This window comes from Mchenga conophoros, linkage group LG1 (assembly GCF_057382185.1).
Source record: "Mchenga conophoros isolate Kocher_MC1m ecotype Shallow Benthic linkage group LG1, M_conophoros_male_GT1.1, whole genome shotgun sequence".
NCBI lineage: Eukaryota > Metazoa > Chordata > Actinopteri > Cichliformes > Cichlidae > Mchenga > Mchenga conophoros.
In genome coordinates, this window is record NC_140526.1 from 22,629,036 (window position 1) to 22,653,844 (window position 24,809).

At 40.3% G+C, this 24,809-nt stretch overlaps 1 protein-coding gene across 3 annotated transcripts in view; it reads right to left on the reverse strand.

The window, feature by feature from the left end:
• syt7b (synaptotagmin VIIb) overlaps positions 1-24,809 on the reverse strand; it is a 123,623-nt gene that overhangs the window by 36,811 nt on the left and 62,003 nt on the right. Inside the window, exons 3-7 of one of the 3 annotated variants that reach the window (XM_085270192.1) lie at positions 21,613-21,692; positions 20,459-20,593; positions 14,111-14,311; positions 5,380-5,727; positions 266-388 (exon numbers count right to left, since the gene is read on the reverse strand). In XM_085270192.1, the coding sequence (XP_085126318.1) occupies positions 266-388; positions 5,380-5,727; positions 14,111-14,311; positions 20,459-20,593; positions 21,613-21,692 (887 nt within the window). Of the gene's footprint in view, positions 1-265; positions 389-5,379; positions 5,728-14,110; positions 14,312-20,438; positions 20,594-21,612; positions 21,693-24,809 lie in introns of those variants that run through there. The other 2 variants (XM_085270202.1, XM_085270212.1) reach the window with 2 other exon arrangements.

Genomic DNA, 24,809 nt, shown 5'->3' on the forward strand with positions numbered 1-24,809 from the left:
CTACTTAGTGGTAGTGTTATTATGAATAATTTGCATTTCAAGCAAGACTAAAATTGCCATGAAGTGTTGATCTTTCAGGTGACTCTACTGTACGCTGCGCACTTCTTCATCACCACAGTGGAGATAAATAGCCCTGCCCCGCTTAAAATTACAATCCATTACACACCTCTTCACCGTATGACAAGCAGCTACCTCGGCTGCTCGTTTTGTTTTTGTGCTTAACAACTCACATTCTTCACATTCCCCTCTCTCTTTCTCTCATTACCTTTTCTCTGGTGTGGTTTCATTTTCTTTGCTCGCTGGCGCTTCCTGTAGATCTGGGAGGTTGGCAAAGTCATCCTGTTCAGCCAGCCCGATTGCTAGAGACAGAACAACCATCTTCCCCTCACTGGACACACACGCACACAGACAGACAGACAGACAGACAGGACATCACAAGACCATAGAGGCATGTGGGCAAATAGGCACAGGGGCACACACATCCAAAAAACACAAAAACAAGCAGCGACAGATACACACGGCACACAATTCATGTACAAAGACAGAGAGTGGGAGAGAGGTGGTAGATTGCTGTGAGGACACTATTATATTTCATCTTAAACATATGTTCAATCCAAACTGCACTTTTAAATGTCTCTCATCCAAACCTGCGAGCTACGAAGTGATACAAAGGCTCTTTAATAGGACATGAATGCTTGTATTCCTGACAGTTTTGGTTATCAAAAATGTAATTTTCTTATAGTGAATTTGGAAAACACTTCATTTTTTAATGCATGACATGTACCTTTGTACATAACCTGACCCCTTATTCCAAATCGTTAGCTTCATAGCATAAGTGCCTAAGTCATTGACTTAGTCAAATGACTTAGGCAATTATGCTATGAAGCTAACGAAATGTGACTGCCAGCTAGTTTGATGTGCATATATATTTTTTACACTAATATACATTTTCTAGCCAGAAGAAAATAATACCTTGTTGGACAACCTTTAGCTTTGACGGCAGCATGCATTTACCATTACATAATATAAGGTTACACAATATCACTATATTTATTTCTGTTGAGAGTTGCATTAATTTACACAAGAGATGGATCGCTGTGTGAGGTTACGGTTCGGGCTCTGTGGTGGCAGATCCATGTGTAAAAATGATCTCTCATGTTCCCTGAACCACTCTTCTACACTTTGAGCCTGATGAATCCTGGCATTGTCATCTTGGAATATGCTGGCTCCATCATGGAAGAAAAAAATCCATTAATGGGAGAACCGGGTCATCCTGGTCTGGGGCTTATCTCATTTTTGGGCACCTAAGATTGCTGATCCTGGGCCTGACCAACTGAAGCAACCCCCGGCGATAACACCGCCCCAACAGGCTTGTATGATAGTCACTAAGCATCATGGGTGCATCCATCTGCCGCTCTTCTTGCCCTGATGATACCCTTTTCCCACTGACCCATATACATTTTTTTCTAATTAGCTTCATTGATAAGTGTTTTTCTTAAGGTTACACAGCAATTTAGCCAATATAAGGCTCTCAGCTGAAGGTGGTGATTTATTATTGGTCTGGCAGTGTAGATTATGTGTGCTTGTTAAAGGTAACAAGGAAGCACCATTAATTCGGAACCTTTCATTGATCCCAGGTTAGTATTTATTCATTCTTTGGTTTTATTATCAGTGCTGTTTGTTACACAAATGATTTAAACCTTAAGTTATTAGGGAAGTTTTGTTCTTTACCATTAACTCATCGAGGCCGTGAGTTTGCAAAGAAAAGTCACCCGGTCTTTGAATTACATTAAAGTTTTGTAACATTTCAGATAATGTGTAATCCCTCTGATTGCCTAATGTACTGTATGCTGTAGCATTTGGATGAGTAGAGATTTTTTTCAGCCAATTTATTGCTTCAAAGCTGAATTTCTTCAGTTCATTAACACTGACACAACACTGCACTGACATTGTATATGTGGCTATCATTTACTATTGTTTTTGTTTGTTAGAGAATAACAAAAGTGATGTTCAACAACGAATAACTTTTGATAAATAAGTGGGGGCGATCACATACACCACTGTATGTTGCCTCTGTGAGTAATAAATATGCTAATATTTGTACAGAAAACCCTAAAAGAAAGGTTTGGATTGTCTCAGAGAAAAACAGAATCACCTGAAATGACATGCAAATGACATGCAAAGCAAAAAGAAAAAAGAAAATCCACAAAAACAGAGGTGCAAGCATACCTGCAACAAAGAAACACAATGTTCATTTGCAGCTGTTATTGTCTCTCTAAACAAGCCTGAAATCATCCAAAATGCATTTTACTGAACAACACTGCGCCATGAATTCAAAGCCATGCAAACAGTGCCCTTAACAAATGAGCATTTGCCCACAACTAACCTTGTGATTCACAGTCACAGACAGTAAGTCACATGTATGTACATATTGTACACTCTTCTAGCTTTTTTTCTCCATTCACCACATTTATTTTTCATTTTTTACAACCCTTTACCATAGCATGCATGATCCAAGGACAACCTTAACATATAGTATTCTTCACCACTACCTCTTCCCTTAAAAGCCAAATCCAACTTCAAAACATGTTTTTTTTCTGATGTCTTGCAGCCCGTAACATCAGCTGGCTTAGTTTTAGGCTTAGCTATAAAAGATTCAGCCTCACATTTATTTATTTATTTACTTTTTATTTGGTGGATTAGGTGCTGTCTTACGTTTATCTGAATGCCTTTGTTGTGAATAACAGATAGTGGTGGGTGCTAATGAAATTGCAGAGACCCAAATGTTTATTTTCTCTCAAAAATTGAACTGGAAAAATTTAACTCCTGCAGCAGCGAGCCAGTCACGTTGGCAGCGCTGACTTCACGTGTCGACGTGCATGTAGCTTAGAAACATAAATAGATTTAAATAGGATCAAAAGATTTAAAAAAAAAAAAAAGAAAGAATCCTATCTCCTTCCTGATGTTTCCAGTTTCTTCTTAGCTTTTCTCTGATCTTCCTCCTCTCATCTCTGCACATTTCATATTTTTTGTCCCCACTCTCTGGAGTGCTCCCGACCAAACAAGGTGCTCTTTGTTGAAGTAGTATTGACAACAAGAGGAACACATTAGTACTTGAGAGGCTGCAGCCCACTGGGGATGTGTAAACAGCATCTACATGACGCTCATCGATAAAGTGAATGGATTTATATAGATGACCAAAAAAAAGACACACGTGCTCCACGCTGAAATCATTGCCACCTACATCAGGTCTATTGATTGGAAAATGAAAGGGGAGCAGCTCAGATGCCACACTGCGTGACAGGTATTGTCACAGCTGGAGGGTGAAACTGCTGCTTTTGCTTGTTTATACACCACTGATCACAAATGCATGATACCCACACTGCCCCCACCCACCTCCACGTCTCCCTCTCCCACCACCTCCAGGGTCAACCGCTGGCGTGTTTGGTCCAACGAGATTCACGAGGACAGGGACAACCACCTTCGTGTGCATGATGTGCACAGCCTTATTTGAATGATGATTCACATAGGCAGGGAGGTCAATAGCCCCGGAGACACTGCTAATGGGCGGACATGTAAAAGGTACAGAGCAAAGAGCTATGTGTATGGATGGATGTGTGTGAGCATCTATGTTTGCGGTCAGGCGGGAAGGAGAGCTTTTACATGAGGCTGCTTTGCAGAGCACATCATCTGTAATCTATCACTCAAGCTAAGGGGTGGAGGAAGGCTCTCCATGCTCGGTATCAAAAAACAATCACTGACCATCGCACACCAGAAGCTTCTCTACTCAGTGAAGAATGAGTTGGAAAATTGGTGTTGAAAAATCACTCGTGACTTTGGCTAACTTTGCTTTATTTTTTTGTAACCCAGGTTGGGCTTGTTATAAGATTTCTGCTTATGATTGGATTTTTTCTATCAGTCTGTCTTGAAAAAAACTTTAGAAGAAAACAAGTTTTGAAATCTGAATATTTAAAGATTGTTTATTTTATTGTTAGGCCTAACGCTATCCTGCGGTATCTGGCTGTTTTATACCACCTAAATCAAGACATAAAAGATGCACGTAATAGGGAAAAAAACAGAAGTTTGTATTTTATGGTACTGCTGTGTAGTTAATATATGCATGCTGTGGTGATGCACAGTTCCAGACCAGACAAGTTTAAATCAAGTTTGTTTTTCTTATGACCTGCTGGAATTACTATAAAAATATATTAAATATATGATAATAAACAGATGTTAAATCTGAACTTTTGCATGTGCCAGCGCTGTTTTTGTAAAATTTAAAACTATACACAAGTAAATAAACACAAATAAATGTAAATGGGAGCTGAAGAACATTAGAAAGTGATTATAAAATACCTTAAGAGAAGATAATATCACCTATTATTTGAGACATTTACATGATTGGCAATTAACAGCAATGAAAAACTAATATGTTAAAACCCTTGATGCCCGACACACACCTTTTCTACTACATGCATATTAATATCACTACACCCTGAAAATAATCATTTAAATGAGTCTCTTGGGGACAACCTCATCAAAATTAATAAATTGAAGTTCTGCAGAGACCGTAGAGGATTGCAGTTGATTTTGGTTCCATCCTGTGTAAAAAGCACACGCTTTGCCATTTTGTCACTTTATTAGACCACAGCTTATTCGGCAGCCCTTCAAGAAATCCCACACTCATGAAGAATCTCTTTCGGTTTCTGGTGCTTTATACTGAGAGCTTTATTTTGTCAGGCATGAGTGAAAAAAAGGGGGGCGAACAAAAAACCTCTCAGCAGCACTCAACAAGATTTAACAGCACCACGTTCCAGCAGTAGGATGCAACGTTTGAGTTACTTGTTTGAGTATTTAAAATTTGAGTGTGTTCCTTCTAATTGCCTACATTTCAGAAGGAAGTTTGATCCGCTACTTTTACGTACAGAGATGCTTTATTATCAACTTAACCACAAATGTGGTGCATTTAAAACAGTTCAAATTAGCCCCGTCAACCACCTGCAGCAGCAAAAAGCTATTTAAACATTAATGATATAGTGATAATTATGTATTAGTGCGACACTCACGGGTCCATTTTATTATTCCTGCTATACTTCTCTTGTTATGAGTAATATTAAACATTTATATTTCGGTACACTTTTGAAAGCAGAACTTTTATTTTACAAAGTAATTTCACATTCGACTATTTATACTATTACTTACAGGATTTGAAGACTGACAATGCCACAGATCACACTCCAGCACACAAACGATAATTTGAAAACTGAAGGCAGGATTTAAGAGACTACAATGAAATGGTGCACTAAATTTAATAAATTTGTATTTGCAGTGCTGCACATATGATCCTCAACTTTACTTATAGGAAAGTAAAGTACTTACAGGAACGACTTAACATCCAGACCTCGGGTTCGGATTTGCTCCACCATGTGGTCCCAGCTGCCTGGATTTGACCTTGATCGGCCTGTCCCTGTTCCTCTGTACCGGGAGGCTCCAGCCGGACTCCCCCGGACCCCCCGCGGGCCCCCACGGTGGCCCCCCCCGCCTGGGCCTGTGTGCAACTGGCCCAGACTCTGCGAGGTGACTGGGGGGTCGTTGGGACCCGGAGGAGGCTGGTGAGTGAGGGGCTGTTGGAGGCTCTGCTGCCGGACCAGGGGCCGAGGGCGCGCCACAGCTGAGGACGGGATGTGCTCCAGGGTGGAAGCTGATGAAAGGGAAGCGTCCCCAAAGCTGAACGGATACATGGGAACACCGAGGACAGAGATGGATACAAAAAAAAGGAAATAAATGGAGTTAGAGATACGTAATGGGAATATAGAAGAAAGAGCAGGCCGTTTTGAGATGAAAGGGTGAAAGATGAAAGTATAAAACAAATTTGTAACATGTTATTATGTTGATATCAAAAGGAAGAGAGGATAAAAATGGCCAAAACATAGATAAGCACAGCACTGACTGAACTCTAGGAGTCTGCAGTGAATATCCAAGGGAGAGAGACTTGAGAGAGAGCAAAGATCAGTAAAGAAGGAGTTGCCAACAAGCTTGAGATACTTGTTAAACATCTGCAAGAAAACAGCTGTGCTGAATTTTTGCCTTATCTTCCCTAGCTGACCATACGTGTTTAGTCTGGCATACAACATATCATTCATATCCAAACTGGCGACTAAACAAACCTCTGCTTTTTGTAGAATCACAGACAAATTAAAAACCTGCAGCCAGTGACACTGGTCCCACTGGAAATGCACATTTTGCAGCATCAGAATGCCAAAATCAGGGTGTAGTCCTCTTTGCAGCTGTCCTTCAGGTTGATAAAATGACGAAAGCCAAACAAAATTATTTCACACGGAGTGACATGGGTGACTCTACATTGAATCTAAATGCCCATCATGCCAGCTGTTCCACTAACGAGCAGCTAGTGCTGTCTAATAAGCCCATTAAAAGAAAACACACGAAGGCAGTCTGTCTGTCTATGAGCAAACAAACTGATGAGTTGCATTCTGATGTGTTCAGCGGTCATAGTTTGGGAGATTTTTTGTTGTTGTGCGTGATGCATTCAGTGGGATCAGGTCTTAAAACTGCAGCCGAAATCTAGAAAGGGTGAATCTTCAACATAGACAGATCTCCTCCTGCAGCTCTTCCTTCTTGTGCCAACTCCCTCCCAGCAATCAAGCATATGAGCATTTGCTCACACAATCAACTCTGACTTTAAACTTCACATAGGAACATGAACCCAGCTCTCCCAGCTGAAAGTTCTCCAGTTAACCACTAATACCTCCAACATCTTAATTCTCGTGTGGACTTGGACTCTTATTCTACTTTACATTACTCCTGTGATCAGGTCTGAAATGATCTGATTGGTCCGGTCTCCCATCACAGGCTCGATTCTCCAACGTCTGATTAGAGCACAAGAAGTGCAAGAGTCTAGTCCCCCCCCCCCCACCTAAGACCACTGTAATTACAATATACTGAAAGGTTATTAGGTTCTTTTTCCCCTTTTATGATTCTACAAACATGGTTCCTACCTCAGCGTTAAGTGGAATTAAATTGGAGCTTAAGGTATAGTAGCACTATCTCTTCACTTGAGACTCGGCTCTCCATCTGCAGTGCTGAATTTCTTTCTCTCCGTTATCTATCTCCCTAATTAGCCTTGACCTACTTCTACCTTCTTCCCTTTTGCTTCCACCAATCTTTCTCAAAGGTCCTGTCGGCTCCTGCTATGTTTTCACTCGCAGCTCTTCCTTTTACCTTTGTGGTTCTCCTCTGCCTATTCATCTTTTCTTTACCCTCAGCCCTCACATCACTCTATAGCCACACCACCTCCAATCACCGTTCCTTAAGTCTGCCCTCTAATTACAGGTCTGCTACTCTTACAAGCATGTAATAGTGCTTCACCCCTTATCCTCCCCTCAATCACTGCCCTGCCTGATGACTGTAAGCTTGTGCTAAACAGCTCTGTCTGAAGCTAATGCAGTGAGGGAGGATTTACTGCCTGGACTTGAGTTGTGTACAGCAGCGCTCTTTGGTATTACCTCGGCTCTGACTCTGTTGGAGAGCCAGGAGACAAGCACCCTGAGGAGCAGTGCAATGCTGGATCAAGTAAATACAAGACAGGGCTCATATACATGCTCTGGTGCATGCATGTTTTCTCTCATACAAACGCACACGGAGCACACCATTAGATCTTTCCTGGGGAGAGACTTTGATGAGTGTGTTTGTTTACTTGTGCCTAATATTCGAACTGAATAAATGTGAATTAATGTATAAAAGTCATTTGGCGGATTTCTGTTGAGCAGAATTATACGGTTTTGAAGTGGGAGGAGGGCATTTGGGGTTCCAGAAGTTTGACTTTTTTATTTATTTTCCTACACAAACAGCTATGGGCGACTGTTAGCAGGAGCACTTTCATGGCTTGGATTATCCCAGCTTGAATAATCAGTGCAACAGGTGAGCAACAGCAATCAGGAAGTCCGATTTTTCAGTAAAAAGTCAAAAACTATGACATAAATCGACGTCATTAGGGCAAAACTGTTTTGAAGATATGATCATCATTAGAAGAAAAAAATATTTAGAGCTCTGATCAGGAAAAAGAGTTTCAAGCTAGATGTTCATGTAAGAAATATGAACAACTTAAATCTTAACACAAACAGTTCACACAACCACTTATCCAAGCATAAACATGAAATAACTAAAATATAATCGCACAACTTCTAAATTAATCATTTGAACCTAAACATTTAAACTTTTATGAGTCTTTGTACTGAGCTACACAGTCTTTGTACACCAAGACTATGTAGAATATATATTTTTAATAACAGTACACTGTTACAGTAGATCATCAGGTGTAAAATGGGATGTTAAAAGAGGAAATTGATGACCTACGTTATTGCTGCATGATGATTTGAGCAAATGAACTAAAATTTGCAGCTAACTTTGGTATAGCCAAAATAAGAAGGTGACTTAACACCTTTAACACCCCTATATTCACCAGACACTTCATTAGTTACACTTTTCTAGTAATGAGTTGAAGCCTCTTTTGCCCTCATAAATGCATAAATTCTTGGTGGCCTCTGAGATTCTGGTCCATGCTGGCATGACAGCATGTCGACATTCACTTGTGTGAATCTCCCATTTCACTACAACTCAAACGGGCTCTATTGGATTGAGATCTAGTGACTGTAGAGGCCATTTGAGTACCATTACTTGGTAGGCTAGGCTAACTGAGGCCACTGATGGTACTGAAGGGCAGAAAATGTGTATCCCCCACACCATTACACAAGAATCAGCCTGAGCAACTGATACAAGATGGGATTTTTCATATTGTTTATGTCTAATTCCGACCACACTGTCTAAAAGTCATAGCAGAAATTCCAACTCCTCAGGCCAGGCCACATTTTTCCAATCTTCTGTTGTCCATATTTGGTCATCCCATGAGAATTATAGTTTCAGCTTCTTGTTCTTAACTTGTTCTTGGTCCTTTACCGCTGTAGCCCACCTGCTTCACGGCTTGTTGTGTTGTGAGGTCAGAGATGCTCTGCTTCATACTTTGATTATAACTAGCGGTTATTTGAGTTATTGTTGGCTTTCTATCAGCTCAAAGCAGTCTGGCCATCCCCCTCTGACCTCTGGCATCAACGAAACCTTTTCATCTAGGGAACTGATGTTCACTGGATACTTGCTCTTTTTCTGACAATTCTCTGTAAAAGTCTAAAAAGGTTATGTGTGTTCAAAGTTGCCTAAATTACCTTTCTTCTAAATGCTCAGTCTGAACTTTAGCATACTCTGCTTTGCTGCCATTTGACCAATTGATTAGATATTTGCTTTAATGAGCAGTTAAACAGGAGTACCTAATGAAGTGTCTGGTGAGTATGTAATATCCCTTATTTTGGGGGGTTCAATAGTCACGTTATCATAGCTGACATCATGAAAAATTAGTATATCTTGATGGTTTAATGGTGACATTAAGCCAGATGTCTGAGCACATGCCGTATTACCTGCTTCAAGTCTTTTCACTGTCTTGAGTTTGACTAATTTTATCATTTGAAATATTCTAAGCCCTTTTCAAGTGGTTTCCCTTAAAATTGTGCTTTCAGGTACTGTACATCATTGCTGCCTTCTTTATCGGCACGGTGGCACCAGCCACAGTCATTCTTACACCCTGAGCACGCTCCCTTTTTATCTGCTGTAGCCAATTACTGACTTAGAGGGTTATTTTCACATTTCTTCTTGCTTGAAAGTCAATTAAGATGACTATAAACCTTGAATGATTTCGTAATTAAGGGAAATTGAGGAGGGTGAAAAACAAGGAGAGCGAGAAAATATCAACAGTGAAGGGTGAAAGATCGTATGGCAGAGAGACGTAAATGCTCAAAAATAGAAACCAATTCCAAAGGAGAAATGGAAATACAGGTGGATTTAAAAAGAGCAGGAAAACAAAACAGAGGAGTGATAGGAGTAAAGAATAATGTGGTGGGATAACTTAATTGTGGGGCGATCATGGCTCAAGAGTTGGGAGTTCGTCCTTGGGCAAGACACTTCGCCCGTTGCCTACTGGTGGTGGTCAGAGGGCCCGGTGGCGCCAGTGTCCGGCAGCCTCGCCTCTGTCAGTGCGCCCCAGGGTGGCTGTGGCTACTATGTAGCTTGCCATCACCAGTGTGTCAATGTGTGTGTGAATGGGTGGATGACTGAATGTAGTGTAAAGCGCTTTGGGGTCCTTAGGGACTAAGTAAAGCGCTATACAAATACAGGCCATTTACCATTTAAATTCATGTTTATATCAGTATACTATTTAAATAAAGGTCACTCAAACATAATGCACAGACACAAGAAAGCACAATTTCAATAAATGCTGCGGGGTGAGGAAACAGAACCATTGTCCTACATTTAGGGCATGTGTTGTCTAATTGGTGAAGATGTTTTCTTGGTTTGCTTGCAAATTGTTTATTTGCCTGTGTTTTCTTGCTGTGCACTGAGCTCTCCAGTTCCCTAATTTTCATTCATCATTTTATGCATGGAGGCAGTTTCTATTATCTTCAGTCCAATCAAGAGGCAAATATCAATTCTGAAATCACAGTTTTGCTTCCTAGTTTCTAATTAATCTATTCTATCAGAATAACAGGGGCAGGCAGTATTATGAAGAGTTAGCTAGTAATGAAGGAATTGTGACTGAGTGGAGAGATGGCTTTCATCTACTGTGCTGAACGCTATTGTAAAGCTCCACTTATTAATCTATTGTATATTACAGAGTACTGCTCTTAATTCAATGATCAAACTGTTTCCAGGAGACCGTTTGATTCACACATGTTATTGTCATTATATCTTGTATGTGCTACAGGTGTTGAAAAAAAATTCAGCTTTCAGCAACCAGTTTGTTTGACAAATTATAATTGCAAAAATTCACTTAATTGTAGTTTAGAAAGCACTATTTGTGATGATTTACATTGTTGGATAACATGCATTTCTTTTTTAAATGTTTTCTCACACTTACATATTTCACGTCATCAAATTTGCAGTTTTAAAATAGTGATTTCATTTACTAAGGTAAAAAAAGGGGTCCAAACCTACCTAGCCCTGTGTGAAAAAGTAACCGCCCCCAAGATATCACTTAAACCTGTCTGACACGACCAAAAAAAACTCAAGATGTCAAAGTCATTGACATCTATCAGTCTGAAAAGGGTTACAAAGCTTTTTCTAAGGCTTTAGGAATCCAGTGGACCACAGTGAGAGCCATTATCCACAAATGGAGGTGCAAGGCTTGCAACAGTGGTGAACTTTCCCAGGAGTGGCTGGCTTACCAAAATTACTCCAAGAGTGCATCAACGACTCATCCAGGACTCATCGCAAAAAACCCAGAACACCAAAGTGCAGTACTGCAGGCCTCACTTAAGGTCATAATTCATGATTCACAAAGAGACAGAGCAGAAATGGCACCCAAGCAAGAGTTCAAAGGTGATAACCACTGCTGAGCAAAAAGCTTGTCTCACATTGGCCAAAAAATTTAAGGAAAATATTCTGTGAACTGACACAACAAAAGCTGAACGTTTTGGATGGTTTGAATCCCGTTACGGCTGATGTAAAACTAACAGAGCATCTAAAGAACATCATATCAACAATCAAACATGGTGGTGATAGTGTGCTTGTCTGGGGCTGCTTTGCTGCTTCGGGACTTGGACGACATTCTTGATGGAAATGTGAATTCTGCTCTCTGCCAGAAAACCCTGAAGCACAATTGTCAGCTGTTAGTTCATGCTCTGAAGCTCAAGGACACTTGGCTTATGTGGCAGTATAAGTCAAGTTGTCAGTGTCCTACTCAAAATCTGGACTTAAATCTGATTATGATGCTTTGGTATGACCGTTGGAAAACCCTCCAGTGTGGCTGGATTACAAACAATTCTGCAAAGAAGGGTTGGCCAAAAGTCCTCCACAGGGATATAATAGACTCATTGTCAGTTATTGCAAATGCTCTATTGATTACTGAGAGGGGCACAACCAGTTATTAGGTTTAGGTGGCAATTATTTTTTCATAGAGGGTCAGGCTGGCTTGGATAGCATTTTTCCCTTAACATGAATTTTGTTTTTACTCTGGTTATCTTTGTCTAAAATTAAAATTTCTTTGACTATCTGAAATTTGTAAGTGTGTCAAATATGCCATAATAAAAAAATAAAAGGAAGAAATCAGGAAAGGGGCAAAAACTTTGTCATAGCACTGTATAGTAATGACTAGTGATGTGCGGATCGATACTGAAATATCGATTCCTCCGATACCAGTCATTTATGTTCCAGAATCGATACTCATATTAAAATATCGATATTTTAGTAATTTAGGGTAAATTTGTAGGTTATCATTAACAGGAACAGAGTGGAAAGAAACTGTATCATTTGGATTGTCTACATTGGAAGGAACTACTTAGTCTTTCGCCTGTCATAGTCATGTGCAAAGTACGTCTGTATAAATGTGTCCAGCCCCTTGGTGTGCACACTCACAACAATGGCTGAGCGTAAATGGAGTCATGTGCAGACGTATTTTACTTCCACAAAAACGGTTGAGACGTAGTTTGCAATACATGTGGCGAGAAAGTGAGGTGTTGTGGCAACACTACTAACCTCATCAAGCACTTCAGAGTAAATCATATCACAGAATATGATGAGCTTATGTTGAGGCGAACTGAAGAGGAGGACAGGGACAGGTGCTGCTAGGGCGAGACAGACGTCTCTCACAGAGTCCTTTAGTGCTGCAGGCAGGCAACGTGTTCAAATAGCGCACAACTTCAGTTTTCTTATTTCTATATGTTAACTGTGCATTATTAAACGATAAGAACAAGTAATCCGATGTCCTGTAATCATTATGACGCTATAATTTGAGATACAATAACTGAAATACGTTTTTGTACAAAGTATCGGTATCGGATCAGTATCGTCGATACCACCCTGAATTTTACTTGGTGTCGGATCGGAAAGGAAATCAGTGGTATCGCACATCACTAGAAATGACACCAAATCATAAATCTTTATCTCTGCAACGAAGCTGTTACATTAAGCTTGTGTGCGTTTTTTAATGCCACACAATGAGGGCAGCTGTTAATTCCATCCATTCATTTTCTTAACCACTTATCCAAAGAAGGGTCACAGTGGGGCCTGGGATGAGTGGAAGAATGTGTAAAGGTCACACAGAAAGGTTATAGCTAACAAATAGCTATCCTGAGTCTATTTTGTATTTCTACTTCAAAGTTTTAGAAACTTGGGACTGTTTTGGTTAACGCAAAATGAAGACTGGGGCCATCCTGTAACTTGGCCCTAGTCTTTACGTATACGTATTTCCCTTTGGTTTCTGAGAGATAACATCCTTGTGTTTGTATTTACTGTATGTATTTACAGTTTACTCACACTGACTCTTTAGCAAAAAAAGAATCCAGTTTTCAGACTTTTGCCCTGATTAATTAAAGGGAGTTTCATGTCAATGCAAGCAATAAACTGCTCAAACTTTGGGTAACTTTTACTACCTCCTCCCACTACGCAGCACCGTTATCGAATGATGTTGTTTACAGTATCATCTTATCATATTCATCCAGCAGTTACTAACAGAAGGTTCATTCGTGTCACTAGCCCGGATAAAACTGCTCTCCTGCTGTTTATCCAGCAACCCACTCAGAGTTTAAAAAGCTGTTACTTCAGATGAATGAACATGTCGTTTCTGAAGATCTTCAGAGAGCATCTGTTTTGTCTGAAATTCTTGAAACTGTTACAGCCTTCAGCAAATTGGAGCCTGCAGAGGAACAGTATGGCTGCGTGAATTTGCTTTGTCTGCAACATCACTTGGTTGGCAGCTGACATAAAAATGGCATTTGTTTATGAGTGAGGAACCTCTCTGTAGCCAAGAGGTTTAAACGGTTACTCATGCATAGCAGGTGCATTCTGCAAAGCATCTTCTCTTTAAAGCCTGCTTTACATTGTCTTCACCTGCACAGGGTTTCAAATGTGTAAAAAGAACAAAAAAAAGAGTACATGCAACTACTCCATCCATGATATTTTTACAGACTCACTTCCTTGATTGCCACACCATGCTGCTGTTGTGCCCACTGTAGCCCCTCATGCGTGCCCCATGTCACCATGCGCCACTCACTTGCTAAACCGCAGGCCTCCGGCATGCATGTGGCTCTGGACCGTCTGCCAGCGCCCGGCCTTGCTGCCCCCCGTCACCATGCTCCGCACGCTGTCGCTGCGACTGGGCCCTGCCCCAGTCCCAGAGCAAGCACCACCCCCGCTGTCACTGGCCCCCGGTGAGGGTCCAGCACCACCCTGCCCACCCTTATCCACAGCCCCACTGGGTGGAACGGTGGGGTGGGTCGTAGACAAGGAAAACACGGACAGACAGACCCACGAGAAGGTACAAACAAAACAAAAAAGAGAGAGATAGACGAGAGACAGACGCACAGAGCCGGAGAGCAAAAGTGTTATGAGTTAGTCAAATCGATGACTAAGACACTTCACAGGCACTCAGTCTAGCCACAAGTGTCCAGTGAATAACAAAAACGTGGAAGAGCAGCTGCTCGTCACCAATGCTTTGACTAAATTGGAGAGGACAGTCATCTCACTCTTTGGGGACTAAAAGGGGGCAAAACATATTTACAATAATTCAGTTCAAAGCTGCACAAAAGCTTACTCTGTTCATTGTAAAATATGTTATTAAAGCAACTTCTTAATGTCGAATTTACACAGATTCTCACTAAGTGTGGAGTGATATTCAGAAAACCTTTGTTATTGTAGCTGCTCAGTCCACTATATCCTAGTTTAAGGTAAGAAAAGGACCACAAGAACCCGACATTCTGCCCATTTCACTCATACATGTACACAGCAGTGACCAAGCCGCTGGCTCTCGGAGGCAGGCATAACAGCCGAGAAATGATGCAAATGCGTCATTTTCACATTTTAAGACTGCAGGGTATGAAAACAGAATGCTATAGTCTGTTCACAAGAACTCGCCTGCAGCACTTTTATGCATTTGCATAAAATATTTCACTTAATTTGCAAATATTCCCATTGAAATAAAAAAATATAAAGTGTCCTCTTTTCTTCTCAGCATGCCACAAACCCAACCCCAGCTGACCTGGACTCGGACGTCACAGAGACGAGTACAGACAGAACGCTGAGATCAGTACGGGACCTTTTGATTGAGGACAAATCACACGACACACAGGTGAACAACAGGAGGGCGTCCACAACGACATTCAAGCATTAAGTGTAGGCTGACAGTTAAGTGAATGATTGTTTTTGCAATGATGAATGTGATATAATTAATCACAACTTGAATATCATTACTTGAATAACATGTTCTTTTTCGTGACTTGATCCCTTTTTTCCTTGCTTTTAGATATAATTTGTCTGAACTGTTTCCAAACAGTAATTTTCGATTTACCTCAGAAAGACACCTTTGAAAGCTGCTAAACAAACTTGCTTTGTACAAAGGAATCGCCACAGTAAGGACTATGAAATAGCTCAGTGATCCACTATCACCCTATTCAGAAATCTCACCATTACTATCTTATCAAATGCCACACAGAATTAATCTTGTCAATAACAGAATGAAATGCAATCACAACAAAAGCTATAATCACTGCTGTTCGCTGAATTTAAAAATAATTTCAGCACCACTGCACAGACACCAAATAACTGAGCGCCCGGTGGTTTTGAAAGAGTCAAGTGAGTTATAATTAGAGAAAATAAGAAAGAACAGGTTCACTTAATGCCTCAGTGACTGTGTGAGGTGCATCTAAATGATGGAATGGAGGTTGATATGAAACAGACGTTGCACTGTACACCAAGGATACAGTATCACTATTTTTGGAATAAGGCTTAGTAGACTAGACTCAGGAGGGCTATCGGGGAGGCTTAAAGCACTCAAAGTACTATGAGTGATAGTACGAGTAGTGACAACAAGCAGAAAACACAGAAAGAGTGAAGGAGAAAGGGGAGTGGGGGTAAAAACACGTAACTTTACACTCACAAAACCCCCCAAAACAAAACAGTGAAAAAAGTCAGACCAAAAACCACGTCATTAAAGGAACAGATGGACATTTTGAGAAATACAATTATTTGTTTTCTGGTGGAAAGAAGAAAGTACCACCCTCAGATATTGAATATAATACTGAAAGTGTGAACTTTCACTTTTCATTCAAGATTTGTAACAAAAATTTAGAATTAACTGTTCAGGAATTGCAGCCATGTTTACACACAGTTACTCATTTTCAAGCTACAAGCTAACATTATTTAAATATAAGGATTGTTTTCAGTAATTAGATGAAAGAACCCATTCATCCCTTGAGATGCTCTTCCAGGCCTTAACTGCTGCTACTTTCAGTTGCTGCTTGCTTCTGGGTCAGTTTTGTCTTCAATAACTGAAAAGCTGCTCTGCTGGGTCGAGCTGACCTGGGCATTGGACTGCATTTGAGCAGTTTTGCAACATTTGGAATTAACTGTTCAAAGAACTTTTCCCGTTTTTTTAGTGTAACCAGTTCACCCATTGTTGTAAGCCTTCTGCATTTACATTAATGAAGCTGCCTCTTTATTTGGTGCATGTTCAATAATCAAGATAAGGAAATCCGATACAGTTTGGTTTGTTCATTTGGGTATAGCTTTTCACTTCTTCTTCAGTGGAAAAACTGAGCATAATATCAACGAATTGGTGTTGTTACTATCCTCCTATCATCATAACAATTGTAGTCCAGAATCAACATAGCAACTGACGAGTCACAATGTCTTAGCATTAGCCAAAAAAATAGCTAATGCTATTAAAAACTATCACTGGCATACTAATATCAGTAACATAAATCTGGCTAGGAAACCTAACTTGATAATATATTTATTACACTGTTCAAATTAATAAAGAAAACACTGGAAATGTTAATAATTTTTTTTCATGAAGAGGGTTTTATATTAACAAAAGCTTCTTTTTTCTTTTTGCTCCACATTCCAAAGTTATGACATCACAACAACGTGATTGGTCAGATGCAATGTTGATCCTGGACCAACATTACAACCCGATATTACAGATATTACATGCTGGTCATGCTGGTCCACTGCGTCCATTTCACGCTTTGCCTCTCCAAAATGTGAAACAGATACACATGCAGAAGTTGCAGTAACAACAGAGGGAAACATTTTATTTCAAGCCCACATGAAAATAATCACAGGAAAGCATTTTATTAGACATTATGAACACATTTACATGTAAATACATATTAGCCGCACAGCTTAATCGTTTCTGGCAATTAGGCACCCTGAAATGAACTTCATACATCATCTCCGCTGGTAATTCAACTTCTGCATGCACAATACAACTTCTGCATGTTCACGTTTTGGAGAGGCAAAGCATGAAATGGACAAACTGGACCGGTGTGCCTATTACATGTTTTGCTGAAGAAGTCACTTTTTCTTCAGACCTCTGAACTCAAGCTAATCTGACCACATCTTGACTGCAGATTTATATTTAAAGGGGATTTACTATTTTGCATGCTACACTCCAAAGTAATCCTCCCTTATTTATTTATTTTTTACTGGATTCTGGTGCAGCCCCTTAGTTCATTCTCAGTTTGAAAAAAGAAGCTTTAGCTCTTAATAAAACATACTACATGAGTAGTATCATGTCATGTCAGCCAGAAAGCAAATAATCATACAGTGGGGCAAAAAAGTATTTAGTCAGCCACCGATTGTGCAAGTTCCCCCACCTAAAATGATGACAGAGGTCAGTAATTTGCACCAGAGGTACACTTCAACTGTGAGAGACAGAATGTGAAAAAAAAAATCCATGAATCCACATGGTAGGATTTGTAAAGAATTTATTCGTAAATCAGGGTGGAAAATAAGTATTTGGTCAATAACAAAAATACAACTCAATACTTTGTAACATAACCTTTGTTGGCAATGACAGAGGTCAAACGTTTATTATAGGTCTTTACCAGGTTTGCACACACAGTAGCTGGTATTTTGGCCCATTCCTCCATGCAGATCTTCTCGAGAGCAGTGATGTTTTGGGGCTGTCGCCGAGCAACACGGACTTTCAACTCCCGCCACAGATTTTCTATGGGGTTGAGGTCTGGAGACTGGCTAGGCCACTCCAGGACTTTCAAATGCTTCTTACGGAGCCACTCCTTTGTTGCCCGGGCGGTGTGTTTTGGATCATTGTCATGTTGGAAGACCCAGCCTCGTTTCATCTTCAAAGTTCTCACTGATGGAAGGAGGTTTTGGCCAAAATCTCACGATACATGGCCCCATTCATTCTGTCCTTAACACAGATCAGTCGTCCTGTCCCCTTGGCAGAAAAACAGCCCCATAGCATGATGTTTCCACCCCCATGCTTCACAGTAGGTATGGTGTTCTTGGGATGCAACTCAGTATTCTTCTTCCTCCAAACACGACGAGTTGAGTTTATACCAAAAAGTTCTACTTTGGTTTCATCTGACCACATGACATTCTCCCAATCCTCTGCTGTATCATCCATGTGCTCTCTGGCAAACTTCAGACGGGCCTGGACATGCACTGGCTTCAGCAGCGGAACACGTCTGGCACTGCGGGATTTGATTCCCTGCCGTTGTAGTGTGTTACTGATGGTGACCTTTGTTACTTTGGTCCCAGCTCTCTGCAGGTCATTCACCAGGTCCCCCCGTGTGGTTCTGGGATCTTTGCTCACCGTTCTCATGATCATTTTGACCCCACGGGATGAGATCTTGCGTGGAGCCCCAGATCGAGGGAGATTATCAATGGTCTTGTATGTCTTCCATTTTCTGATGATTGCTCCCACAGTTGATTTTTTCACACCAAGCTGCTTGCCTATTGTAGATTCACTCTTCCCAGTCTGGTGCAGGTCTACAATACTTTTCCTGGTGTCCTTCGAAAGCTCTTTGGTCTTGGCCATGGCGGAGTTTGGAGTCTGACTGTTTGAGGCTGTGGACAGGTGTCTTTTATACAGATGATGAGTTCAAACAGGTGCCATTCATACAGGTAACGAGTGGGGGACAGAAAAGCTTCTTACAGAAGACGTTACAGGTCTGTGAGAGCCAGAGATTTTCCTTGTTTGAGGTGACCAAATACTTATTTTCCACCCTGATTTACGGATAAATTCTTTACAAATCCTACCATGTGAATTCATGGATTTTTTTTTTCACATTCTGTCTCTCACAGTTGAAGTGTACCTCTGGTGCAAATTACTGACCTCTGTCATCATTTTAAGTGGGGGAACTTGCACAATCGGTGGCTGACTAAATACTTTTTTGCCCCACTGTACTTCTCTGAATGTCAAAGTAATCCTGACAAAAACTGAAAAACTCATTTTCTTAGTGCACTATGTTCAACCCTCTGTGGATGTTGGTTATTTATTACACAATCCTGAAAAGAAGATTTTAATATTTGGCGTTGAGTGGGGAATGGGGAAAAGTTTTGTTAAACAGTGGGATCTTTTCTCTGAGGGTTGTCCGTCTCCATGGTAACAGTCCATGGGCTGCAGGTGAGAGGTAGGGAGGGTCTACCCAGGTGAAGTTAGCAGGGCTGTAAGCAGTGGAGCTATCAAAGACATTCATTTGTACACGCTGTATGTGATTTAAGAGCAAACTATACTGTTGCTTCCCCAGTTTACTCTTCTGTATTGTTTTAAAGACACAGGGCTCAAACTCCTATACAACTGCAGCCTTTCTGTCTGAAAGCAGCAGTTTGGAAATTGTGCATAATTTTAGTTAGTGTCAGCGCAGCCCAAGGAATCACAGATATTAAGGGATGGTGCTGCACATCTCTATCAGCTGCTGTATGGCCAGCAGTGCATACTAAACACCACCTCACTGTGGACATGCCTGAATGCAAAAACATGAGGATTACCGGGGAAGAGGGGAGAATTCCATTTAAAAGATATGTGATCTGACAGCGTTACAAAATCAGGCTTTCTGTTTCCCTTTAGGCCAGGGGTGTCAAACTCAAATACACAGTGGGCCAAAATTCAAAACTGGAACAAAGTCGCGGGCTAACGTTAATATTTATTGAAAAAAAATCTTCCTCTAGATATAAGAATGAATCTTTTCTTATGGACTCAAACAAGTTTTGCTGAAAAACTGAATATGGAACAAGCAAAGCTTAATACTAAACAATATATATATTAGCTGTATAATACCAGTAGGCCAGCTCTAATAGTAATTTGGTATGGCTTCGCGGGACAAATGTAATTAGGCTGCGGGCCAAATTTGGCCCACGGGCCAGAGTTTGACACCTATGCTTTAGGCTATTAAATGTGATCTTTTCACTGCTCTGAGTTGTGTATTGATCAGCCTTTGATTTGGAATATTTTTGTGCTATTTGTCTCATACCTATGACCTCAAAGAGCAAAAGATTTTATTATGTTGACCACTCCTACAGCGTTGTACAGAAGCCCCTGTTCATTACAGCCCTGCCCAGACAGAGGAGTCCCTTACCAGACATGAATGAGACTCACTTGGGCGTGAGGCGGGGGTCTCCGTAGGGTGCATAGGGAGACATGTTTAAGAGGAACTCCTTGGGTGGGTAGGAGCTCCACCTCTGTTGGACATTGCTGCTGTCATTGTTATTCCAAAAGTCTCTGTCTAGATCGCTGTAGCCAGAGAGAAAGCAAAAGGTGAGACAGGTGAGAGCAGTAAACAATCACAGACATATATAAAGAAGAGAAAACAAAGCAGATCTCGAGAAATGTTGATAAATAAATTAAAAAGAAAATCTAAAAAGAAAAATACTCTTTTTAAATACTTTTAAAATAAATTTAACATGAATTTGGCTACAGGATGACTACAAGTTTATGGTCACCCAGTATCATGAAAAGTAGGTCAAAACGCTCAGAAAGGAGGAGGATGGAAGGACGTGACCTGTGTGTTTTATCACGCTGTCAATGATGAGGAAACAAAACAAAGGAGATAAGGAGGCAAGGGAGAAAAGTCAGTATGAATTTAAAACACCAAAAAAAAAACAAGTCAGGTATGCACTCAGAATAAAAACGTCAAAGGAAATAGCTCAAAAAAGCTAATAGATTTGTGGCAAGTTGTTAGCGTCACCCTCTTGTATTCAATAATGCTTAATTATATTTGAAACAGGGGCAGAAGTATATTCATAGCTGTCGATATCCTAATCTTAACAATTAGCTTAGTGTGTTTATTTCTATTAATTCCAACTAGAGCAAACGGTGAGCAGGCTGTTGCTATGTCAAAAAATTGGGGAGGGGTTTAAATATAAGGTAAAGACCATTTACCATAATGCAGCCTTTGATTTACATCAGCAGACCAGGAGGTCAGAACATGATTTTCAAAGAGTGATCTAAAAATAGCAGCAATGTTGGAAGTGGTCCAGAGCTGCCCAAGGACAAATTTAAATCAGGTAGTTTTTTTTTATGGGCACAGTAGCAGCGTCACACATCGTATAGATATATATATATATATATATATATATATATATATGATAAATGCTCACTATCTTTAGGGCATAATTTCAGGGAAAGCATTTGAGTCCACGCACAGAGCTACAAGATTAGTTTGCAATCACAAATAGCTGTTTAAATGTGATACTATCACCACATCATACATTATTCCCACGTGCCCCATCTACTCCCTCCCTGACACCTACTTGATGGCTTTATTTTCCCCTCGACCTCTCACTGAATCTGGAGAGCTGGCAGCCTCCATCCCGGGCTTATTCCTCTTCCCCTGCAAAGACACGAGAGAGACAGAGAGAGTAAGAGGGACACACATCTTAGAGGCGTGTTTCTCATCGTTTATAAAGGCATCTGTGCAAGTCAAGTGTTCATTACTCAGGTTTTTAGAATAACATCAGGTTCCAACACATGTTGTAAAATGTAATAAATGAGGGAAGAGTTTGATGCCAGGGACCACTTAACTAAAATGAGATGCAAATACACAATCTCACATGCATGATACATGGGCAAAAATGTTTTCGCACACAAGAAGCACACACGCAGACACACACACACAGCGCAGCTGCAGGCTACATCAGACTTAAAGTGAAATCAGACACATTAAGATAATGAGATAACTCAAGATTTCAAAACAGGAAGTCATTCGTGAAAGCCTTCGGAGGTGCCACCGCATTGTTTATTACAGCTGAAGCTGTAGTTACAGCATAGCCGGAGGGCCTGCACATACCACCACTGCGCCTATGCTGTGATGTGTGTCTCCTCAAAAAAATCAAAGTAGTTTTTGGGTCTACAACAGCTTTTGTTTTCTGAAAAAGCTTCCCGTGCTTGTGGAGATTGCTGTGCATGTTTTGATAGTTAAGATTGAACAAATAAGTTAAATTCTCCATCGCTGCCAGGAAGAGTCAATAAAATGTAATGGAAATCTAACTGACATGCCTTTACTGTAGTGTCGCAGTAGGTGAAATCAGATGCTGGGCTGTACCATATATAAAAAAGCTGCGGGTCATGCAATTAAACCTCGGCATCGAAAAAATCTGTGATATGATATGAAACAATGATATGTCAGATCTTATATAAAAGGGAAAAAAACACATTTACAGACTGGAAATCTAAAGGGTTTCCTCTCAAACCGAAAACAGCTGCTTTTTAAGGTGAAGCCAGCTCATTTGGGAGACGGTGAAATTCCAACCGGGCAACGTAACTGCATACATTGCTGCTGCGATGGCTTATAAACCGTATCTTACCTACTCTGTGCAAATATTTTCTACTTAATGGATAGTGCTTTCAGCAAAGCAATATACAGTAGTTACAGTTATTGACCTCTATGTTTTATTGAACTCCGTATTTATTAAACTCTTGGGGGTGATAACACTGAGCTCTTTCCCGCTGAGTCACACCGACTCTCGCTTCTTACATAATGTTTTTCCATTATAAGCTCACGACAACGACATGAGGTGCACATATGTAATAAAGTGTCCACCAAATAGGCAAGACATAAAATTGCTGTTAGACTTTTTTATGTTTGCTTTGAGGCAAATTACATGTTGGACTCGTTCCTATTTGAAGATTTCAGCTACATTACCATCTGTTGCTGTAATTAATTATCCACAAAATCAACTTGACATGCGTTTTAATTACATATGCATATTTTCATAAAAAATATATACCAATCCTCTCTACGGACTATTAATAAGAATATCGCACCATGCCAGAGGGGTAAAAAACTCAAACTTGAAATGTGGTGGTGACATTTTAAATTTAACATTAATTTCGCAAATGCTGACTAATTGAGTGTTGAAGGGCAGGTATTTATATTATTTTAATCTTTTTCTCGTTTTCTTGCTTTTTCTCAGTGTGTCTCTTAGAAGCTGTTTGAGGCCGAAGGTGTGACGTGATTCCTTCCTGCACTCTCGTCACAGCTTCGACAAACAAAGGTGAATTTTAATGTCAGGCCGAGAGAAAAGCAGCCATAGTGGTGTTGCTTGAACACAAACATTATATTGTGTACTACTTGTACTTTTCCTGCTGTTTGAGGGACCCTACAAATGTAGAAAACATACAAATTTAAAAGCCGGCTGAGCAGTGAGTTCACACCCAGGGCAGACATACTGCTAGTGACACACTTAACAGCTACTCGTCCCGCAGCCATGTAGGTAACATAAAGAAATGATGAGGACAGTCTGACATCAGGATTTGCTGTGCTGCTCTTCCTTACATTATATGTACACATCATCCACAGTGGATTTTAATTCAAACAATAAAGATGTGGCTAAAGTGCAGACTGTCATCTTTAAGAGAGGAAACAAATGCTGTGTTTCCTCCCTTGAGATCATTTGCCAGGCTTTAACTGTAACATCCCATTTGTTTTAGGTTGACAAACTCACACTTAAAATCAATCCTTTGATTTTTCTGAAAATCGACAGTGCCCCTTATAATCCCGTGTGCCTTATGTATGAATTCTGGTTGTGTTTACTGACCTCGAAATGATTTTATGTACACGGCGCTCAAAAATCTGTCAAATGTTTCAGTACGACTTTGCTAAGCTACGAACCCGCAATGCTTGATGGATTGTCGGAGCATTACGGCTATCATAGGCAGGAGCCTCACGGAGTGATACGTACTGTGCTTCAACATAATATTACCGTATTGTGTGTGTATATAACCTCTTTTTAACCCTCCTGTTATGTTGCGGGTCAGATTCACCCAGAACAGAAGAGATGTCATATGTCATCTGCATCACTACAGAAAAAAAAAAAAAAATCTAAATTATAAAACAAAACTGTAAAATAATCAATGCCAGTGTTTCTGACACTTTTGGATGAGTAAACATGCCCCAGGTCAAATTGACCCAGGAACATAATTAGTGTTCCTGGAAACCAACATAACAGGAGGGTTAAGTTTTGTGGATAGTCTACATGGTTAGGGTTATGGTTTTCACTGGAAATGCCTTTTGGTTAAACTGTCAGCAAGGAATTTGCATTTGCACAGTTACATTTTTATATAACTTTAATGCAAATAAAAAACAGCTGCTTGTTTAAGTGAAAATACATTGATGGGTTTTTTTTGCACTAATAAAGTTGTGGAGTTGTAAAGTATTTTGTCTAGTGTCAATTATATCGTCAGTTATATCGTTATCGCAAATTTTCAAATGTATATCGTGATAAATATTTTTGGTCATATCGCCCTGCTCTAGTGCAGTGTTCAATACTGTTGACCATAATATTCTAGTAGCGCGGTTAGAGCATGCTGTAGGTATTTCAGGTACTGCGCTGCAGTGGTTTGTATCATATCTATCTAATAGACTCCAATTTGTGCATGTAAATGGAGAGTCCTCTTCACGCACTAAGGTCAATTATGGAGTTCCACAGGGTTCAGTCCTAGGACTAAT